The 8,048-nt window shown below is 33.3% G+C and overlaps 2 protein-coding genes across 17 annotated transcripts in view; both read right to left on the bottom strand.

Moving 5' to 3' along the window:
- CaMKII (Calcium/calmodulin-dependent protein kinase II) overlaps positions 1-3,824 on the bottom strand; it is a 109,386-nt gene extending 105,562 nt beyond the window's left edge. For 2 of the 12 annotated variants that reach the window (XM_011303465.1, XM_011303467.1), the window contains exon 1: positions 2,548-3,821. In XM_011303465.1, the coding sequence (XP_011301767.1) occupies positions 2,548-2,612 (65 nt within the window). In that variant the 5' untranslated portion in view covers positions 2,613-3,821. Of the gene's footprint in view, positions 1-2,547 lie in introns of all 12 variants that reach the window. The other 10 variants (XM_011303469.1, XM_011303468.1, XM_011303463.1 and 7 more) reach the window with 9 other exon arrangements.
- A 2,217-nt stretch (positions 3,825-6,041) lies between these two features.
- The window catches only part of LOC105265763 (Glutamine:fructose-6-phosphate aminotransferase 2), a 16,143-nt gene continuing 14,136 nt past the window's right edge, over positions 6,042-8,048 (bottom strand). For all 5 annotated transcript variants that reach the window (XM_011303451.1, XM_011303452.1, XM_011303454.1 and 2 more), the window contains one exon: positions 6,042-7,532. In XM_011303451.1, the coding sequence (XP_011301753.1) occupies positions 7,287-7,532 (246 nt within the window). In that variant the 3' untranslated portion in view covers positions 6,042-7,286. The remainder of the gene's footprint in view (positions 7,533-8,048) is intronic.

Here is an 8,048-nt window from a genome sequence, read left to right as displayed (position 1 = left end):
TAGAACGCTAGCTAACAATTATTGAAAAAAACGATTAATTGCCAGAGTAATTAGGAATCCCAATTTTTGGAGTAAATTATCTTTTCCAGATAATCCAACCGGTCCTTAAATTAAATGTACAGTAACCATTGTTATTCTTATGAAGACTCGTGTATGTTTTCATTTAAAATAGCACAGAAGAATTGAAAATTGTAGAAAAAATGTCTAATATTGAATCTTTTATCAACATTAAACTAATTACATTCAAATGCAATCAAGCACCTAGCCGGATTAGTGAAATAAAAAACTTGAGGAGTTATTACTGAGATCTCTTCATGATTCATTTTTTTTTGTTAAAATCTGGAAAACCACGAATTAAATGGATGTGAAAAAATGTACCTTTTTTCAGTTTTATCATTATTCCATGATTCACAAATTTTCAGTCGTGCGTCTATTTTTCTAGATTTTTAATAGAGCTTTGTTAATTTGTGCAAAAGTCTACTGAGAAAGTAGGGAAATTCTTCTACGATAATGTAACTTCGTGAAACCTTGAATAATAATAAAACTTAAGAACGATATATTTTTTCAGATCGATTTATCAACCGTTTCTCAGAAAATTGTAAAACACTCGAAAAATGATCACATAATAACGCGCAGTAAATCGTCTTTTCTAAGAATCCATTATAATTCTATCTACTATCAATCTACTATCAATCTAATAGGTAGAAAAACTGGGAAAGAAAAACGGAGAGCGCATAAAATAACGGGTATATGCCTTCTGGCCTTCTATAGCCTTGGCCATCTGTTTGTTTTACCTTGAAAATCATCATTTTTATATGATGATATCCAGTGATAGATGTGCATTCTATATATATATATATTAGACCATCCTTTGATTTTCGTTGTAATCCACAGTTCAATTAATTGCTCGTTTAAACTTACTCACCTCTAGTAAAAATATCCTCTGCTAAATTTTTTCACAAGCGAAATAATCACATGAATTATCAACTTCTTCTTCAATAAAAAGTCAAGTGATGGAAAGATTTTTCAATGGATAATCTCATAAATTACGACGAAAATTGATTACTCCATAGCGGATAAGATATTAAGTAATAGCAATAAAACATTATGAAAGAAAATTAATTACGTCTTAAACTGATTGTTTCCTAGTTCTTGTAAATTAAGGCCTTATTGGGGAATACTATGTTGATGATTTCCTATAATTACTTTCGATAATAATCATCTGCTAATCATCTGCGTCTAGTAGATATACATCTTCCTCCATCCTACAATTAAATCAGTAGCGAAGCGGTGAATCGATACAAGCGGACATACCTCCTCAGTGAGTTTATCAAGAATCCCTCCAAAACTATGAGAGATAGTGAAATTTTTGTAATAACCTTCTTAATAGTTCTCGATTGGCTCTACAAAAAAGCTACTAACAAAAATTTTCCTATTTGCTTTACATTTCGAGATTTTCATTAAAAACCGAAGAGTAGTGAAAAACGATTTGAACCGGTTGACCACTGGTCTATTTAAATTTCTAATGAGGCAAAATTAAAAATATCTCAATCGTCCTTATCTCGAAATATCTGCAATTCAATGTTTCTCTACAACCTTCAGGATCATCAACGATAAAAATTCTATCCTAGACGAATGGAGTGGGAGATTAGAAGAGGAATGGGAAGGAATCACACACAAGATGCATGAGATGTAACTAGACGCCACGTTATATCACGTAAATAATGAATCCCCTCTTTATCTTGAGAGAATACATTAAAATGTCTGAGAGAAAAATGTTTGCCCTCGTTGCCTCGTATGAGCCTTGTTGTGCCGTAATAGACGACTACCATCATATTGTTCAATTATAAGTAATTCTATTATTTATAAATTTTTAATGAGCAACCCCTTTTAGGGTGGGTCAGTCCATTGTCCACTCTTATTGACCCCGAAACATCCACTCCCGCTTTCATATTTTGCCATGAATTTTTTTTCAGTTTGTATTGTCATTATAATAATATAATTGATTGGCATTATAATTAAAGTTCTCATTGTTAAAATTTTCATGACATTTCAATCAAAAATCATTCGAATTCCCAATTATATGAGTTTTAATTCAATTTAAGTTCAAAACTGTCACAGAATTTTTCATTTATCTTGAAAATTCAAGAAAATGGGGGTTATCATGTTAAATGACAATTGATTTTTCAATGAAAGCTCAGAATTTCATGATCATCCTGAAAATTCAACATGACATACAATTGAATTTTCAATAAATAGAAAATTCGGGGAAATCACTGATTGACATATACCCGGTTTTTCAATGTCATATGGACCTGAAAATTGAGAATTACCAGAATTACATGAAAAAATTAACTCATTCGTAATAAAGAATTCACTTAAATTTAAAATTTTATTTGAAAATTCAAGTGTGATCTTCCAACAATGCATTATTACTACATCCACAAGATCTATAAATCACCACCTAATTGTCACGCAAATGACATCCCCACCCCCCAAAAACGTCGAACCTCAGTAATAAAATAAGCATAAAACCAATCTACTTACTTTCCAAGTTCCTCCTTGAGATCATAGTTGTCACTGAACCTTGTGCAAGCTGCTGGGGCAGCCATGCTGAATCCTCAATATTCAAAAAAACAATAATTCACTAACTTCCCCCACTCCAAACTACCGCACTCCCCAACAACAAACCCTCAACAACCCCCCCGCCAAAAAAAAACGAAAAAAAAAAATCCAACAAAATCTCTTCGTACGACTGAATAAGTCCACTCGACCGTCCGTAAAAACAGTTTTAGTCCGTGTGGGTCAAATACGATCGATAATCCTCAAAGCGTATACCGATAGTAACCCGGTGTAAACCCGGGTTCGCCTCTTATTCCTCCGTAAATTGTTTATTTCCCTCCGTCTCAACCGATCGATAAATCCCACTGGATTTAACGGTAATGATTCCAATGAAATGATCCTTTGAAAATAAATTAATGAAAAAAAATAATTCACAGGGGTTATAATTTGTGTTGTATTGTATTTGTACCTTTGAGCTGTGAAAATATTAGCGGCACACGACTGAATTATTTTAACGCGCAATGCCCACCTAGTCTGCACTGCTCGCCGGCAGACTGTCGACTGACTTACGTAGTGTACTTCGTGTACTCACACACTTGTGCCAGGCCTCCCACCCCCACTACACACCCCCACGTCAATTTTCACAAACGCGCGCAGCTCCACAAATCGACCATTATTTTTCCCGATTTTTGCTTTTTTTTAATTTTCTTTATTATTTTTTTCTCTTCTTTTCAATTGTCCCAACCAAATACAGCCGATTCACTCAATTTTTTAAACTTATTCAGAATTTTAACTTGAAAATCACTCCAACCCCTTCTTCGAGCTCTTCGATGTCTTCGATGTCTTCGAGGTGTTCGAGGTTAGTAGGGGGTTGCGATGGCGGCGGGTGCGGATATGGGTATGGGTATGGGTTTGTTTTGATCGAACTCAACACTCGAAAATCGATCGATTGCTAATACAATGTAAATACAGGGCAATCACTATTATGCAGTTTCTCGTTTCGAGTTAGCGAACGAGTTTATATTTAGATAAGGTTGAGTTTGTATCGATGCTCGATTACTACACACTTGCACCAGCGCAGTTTAAGCTCGCAGCCATCAGTAAATGTCAGAATGTATTTCTTTTTCAATTTTATTTATTTGTTAAGGTGAGTGATTTTTTTTTACACTCGCGTTTTCTCAGTGCAGTTGTTGAGCTTTTCGTGGGATTTGGAATACCTCTGGGTTCGATCCTCCACGATTACGGACTATGATTTTGTCTCACTTGGGGACATTGGGGCGCATGGAGATTTCGGATGTCTTGCTCTGATCGACGAGGGGGTGGCTTTCCGGATGCGCAAACATCCCCGGGAGGGAAGGGCGCATGCGCACGACTCGTGACGAGCAATAGAATTTCACAAAAAAATACAAGAGAATTATTGCACGCTCATGGAACATCGTGAGTCATGAAATAATGACAAACGCAAAAATGGTATATTATTTCGGTTCGGTTCAATCAACAATTTGCTGGAAAACTTAAAAAACCGGTGATGATGGCTAAAAGGGAGAGCACCTTTTTAAGTTCATCTTATCTTTTTCTCTCAATAAGGTAGATATTCCGATGCTTCACCCTCAAGAACATCACAGGGTTGCATTTGTAGGAAAAATAATGTAAAATAAGAGGGTGTTAAAGAATGAGAATAATAAGCTCTGTCATCAAGAGCAGTGTCCGGTTTCGACATTCTTTCATTCAAATGACGAATTCATTTGAATTTCTTGATGTCTAGATGGATAGAAATAGTTCAGGGAGCAATTCGAAGTCCATAAAATATCCTTCACCATCATACTCTCAATAGTGGACTTGGTTGTGTGATTCGTGCATAGTGTCTCATAAATCCGACTCACATTCTCTGCCAATTTTTTAACGTGGATGTATCGTAGACCATTTGAAAGCGCGTGGTAATTCTATACATAACAAAGGGTACACTCATAGTGGTTCAGCATGGTTCACTTCACCTTAGGGTTTCTCTTACATTAATATACATATATATATATATATATTATCGTTTTTTTTATTTATAAGACTCGTGCTATATATATATGAATCTATAGATGGATTATCGCGATGTCATTAACTCAGTGATATGTGAATGATAAATAATTTGTTAACAGTACAGATGAAAATCATTAGGTTTATTTGTTTATTTATTTTTTTTAATTAAGGCCCCGATGGATCATCTATCAAACGCGATCTTCTGTTCAACTTCTATTTTTTAGTCTAAAATATATTTACATTAAGGATCAAGTTATGTTGCGGGAACCATTCCCGATGGTTATAAAAAGATAATCGAAAAAAAGAGGAAAAATTATTGAAAAGCGCTAAATCGCGATATTGGTTGAAACGCATTTATCAATTTTACAAAAAATAAAAAATAATAAAAAATACGCGGCCTACCATTGCGTCACTCAAACCAGTTTTTTATTATTTTTTTGTAAACTTGGTAAATCACTTTTAACCATTATCACGATTAAGCGCCCTTCAATAAATTTTTCTCTCTCTTCTTTTTCATTATTTTTTTATAACTATTCGAGTGGTGCTTACAACACAAATTTGATCCCAAATTTTAATATATTTTAGGCTAACCGGATAGAATTAAAACCTAAGATCACGTTCGATGATGAGTCAATGAGGCCATTAAATTAAAATCTTGAAGATTGTTTTCATCGCTTCTGAAAGCTTCTGTTCAGAGAGAAAAAATGAGTGAATTATTTGGAATAGGAGGCAGTGAATTATTGCCTTATTGAATTATTAGGAGAAAACAGAAATAATACTTAAAATATTGATACACAATGCACGCCTCCATTACCACTTATTAAAAAAGGAATGTAAAATGGGATATATCCGCTCAATAAGACACACGAAAACGATTAACGAGTTGTAGAAAAAATATTCTACGGCAATTTAGTAAAGAACGAAAAAAAGAGCAATTACGTAGGTATTTAATTAAGGTCTTTATTTAAAAAATCGTTCCCAATAACATGCACCGAAGCCGTGCGGTTTTTTATCGCACTAGTCTCCAAAATAAGAGATGAATCCTCATTCTTTATATATTAATTCAATACCTCGACAAAGTGACAATTGTAACAGGCCCACGATTTATTCTCTATCAATTCCCAACTCTTTATATCCCTTTTCGAAAATATTTTACAGGTTTAAATGAAATTTTACGATTTACTCTTCTAAAAATTGTCTGGTTTTTATCGATTTACCGAAAATTCTTTTGATGTAAGATTTGGGTTGATTGATCAGTCGAAATTCATGAGGGATGAGTGGACGAGGAGATAACGATATCACAGGGATTTGGATTGGGATTCTCTTGAGCTAGATAAAGCTTGTCACTTGACAAATCGTAACACCAGGAATAAATTCCTAGATCGAATAGAGATGAATAACGGCTTTGGGATTCTCATGAAATGGAATTAATCAGTAAACTCCACACGTATACCATCATATAAATTTATTGATCGTGATTTTATAAATTTCTATTCATTCCATAACATTACTCCCTACAAATCCTATTATAATTCGTTATTTGATTTTAGGAACGTCCTGACTTTTACACAACATTTGATTTTACTTCAAGTTGAATGATTATGAACAGTGGTATATTACAAAAATAATTCTACTCCTCGACTTTTGCCAACCGACATGGGAATTCATAGAGTTTGAAAGAATTTACATATAAAAAAAAAATCAAAAAGGATTCTTGCCGATGTTTTGAAGCCAGCAATTTTTTTGTCCAGGTCATTTATCTAATTTAACCAATATCAACCAACTTAAATAATTTGAATTTTATTACTAGCTGATTCTATATATATTTATTTTCATTGGTTTCATGAATTGTTGTGATGAATTAATTAAGAATGCTGCTACCGAAAGAATCATTTTGAATTATCTGTTATCCATAAATTCGTTTGAGCCACATGGCTGAACGTTGTGGCTTGTAAAAGTTGGGAAGAAATTAGATTACACCATGGAAATTTCAAGAAGATAATTCCAAACTTAAAATAAAAAATTCTCACGTTAACACATCGTCAATAACTCTTAATCCTATTGATTCATGATTAAAACTAACACATGCATGTTCTGACGATACGATAAATCTAAACCTAATGGAACCGATTTACTATTTAAATCACAATTAATAACGCAGAGCAGTAACAATAATACAATAGTTGGACCTGATAAATGCAATTTGAAAGGAAAGTGCATTGTTCCTTCTTTCTTGATCATATTTCGATAATTATACAGAGAAATGCAACTGACTTAGTCATAAAACTAAAAAGCAAAAACAATAGCAGAAGAATGTGATCCAGTAATTGGGTGGGGAGGGGACAAATTAGTCATTGATTTTATACGAATCTATTTGACGAACTCTAATTGGTAGGAAACCATAATAGGACATTTTTTCGAATTGTCTATGAAAAAAATGAAAAAACATTTTAAAATTAAAAAAATTCTTACCGAGATATGCACAATCGCCAGAATGTTTTCCTTTGCAGTCATCTTTTTTTTTCATAATCACTTATTTCGTTAAGAGTGAAAGAAATTTAATGAGCTGATATTTCGTCGGCAGTGTCTTATCCCTATGTTGGATCAGAACATAAAGAAAATAACAATCTTACCAGATTGTTGACACTCAAGAGCATTCTCAAAAAATTAAAAAGAAAGAATTGGAGTGGGATTTACTCGACCGTTACAGACTTGGCGAGATTCCTGGGGCAATCGACGTTACAGCCACGGAGCACAGCGATGTGGAATGATAGTAATTGCATCGGGATGACAGTTAGAATGCCTTGGAGACAATCGACAGTCTTTGGTACCTCCAGAGTACTCGATGCCAGGGCTTTTGTTTCATTATCACCTACTTCACAGATTATTATCGGCTTTCCGTCACGTGCTGTTACTTGTTGAAGGGCGTTCATACATTTCTACAAATAAATTATTTAATTTTTTATATTCTTACCATTAGAACCAGTGAAAAGTAATTAAAGAAGTCATATAATGAAACTACGTAACTAATAGATTGAGTTCAGTTAATCAAATTTCATCTTTATACGAAAAATTAAATGCAAATATTTTTTGAGTGGCGAAATAAACTAAATCATAAATGTTAAGTTATGAAAGTAGAAATCAAAAAAATCGTCAAGACTTAATTTTAAGTACAACTAATTTTAATTTTGAAATGTTTGAATAGAATTTCCAAATAATTACAATATATATATTTCTTCTCAATTTTCTATGCTTCCTGTTTAAAGTCATTAAAGTCATTAATGTAGATTTTTGTTTAAGGCCCGGGTGGACTACCTATAGAACGTCATCTTTTGTTTAAATTTTATCTTTCTAGCCTAAAATACATAAAAATTTGGGATAAGTTTTGAGGTCACGAAAATCACTGGATTTGGCATGAAAAAATAATGAAAAAAAAGAGGAAAAAATTTTGAAGG

Source organism: Fopius arisanus, unplaced genomic scaffold, assembly GCF_000806365.1.
Source record: "Fopius arisanus strain USDA-PBARC FA_bdor unplaced genomic scaffold, ASM80636v1 scaffold00032, whole genome shotgun sequence".
Taxonomy (NCBI): Eukaryota; Metazoa; Arthropoda; class Insecta; order Hymenoptera; family Braconidae; genus Fopius; species Fopius arisanus.
The sequence above is the reverse complement of the archived record's forward strand: the minus strand, read 5'-3'. Positions and strand labels throughout refer to the sequence as shown.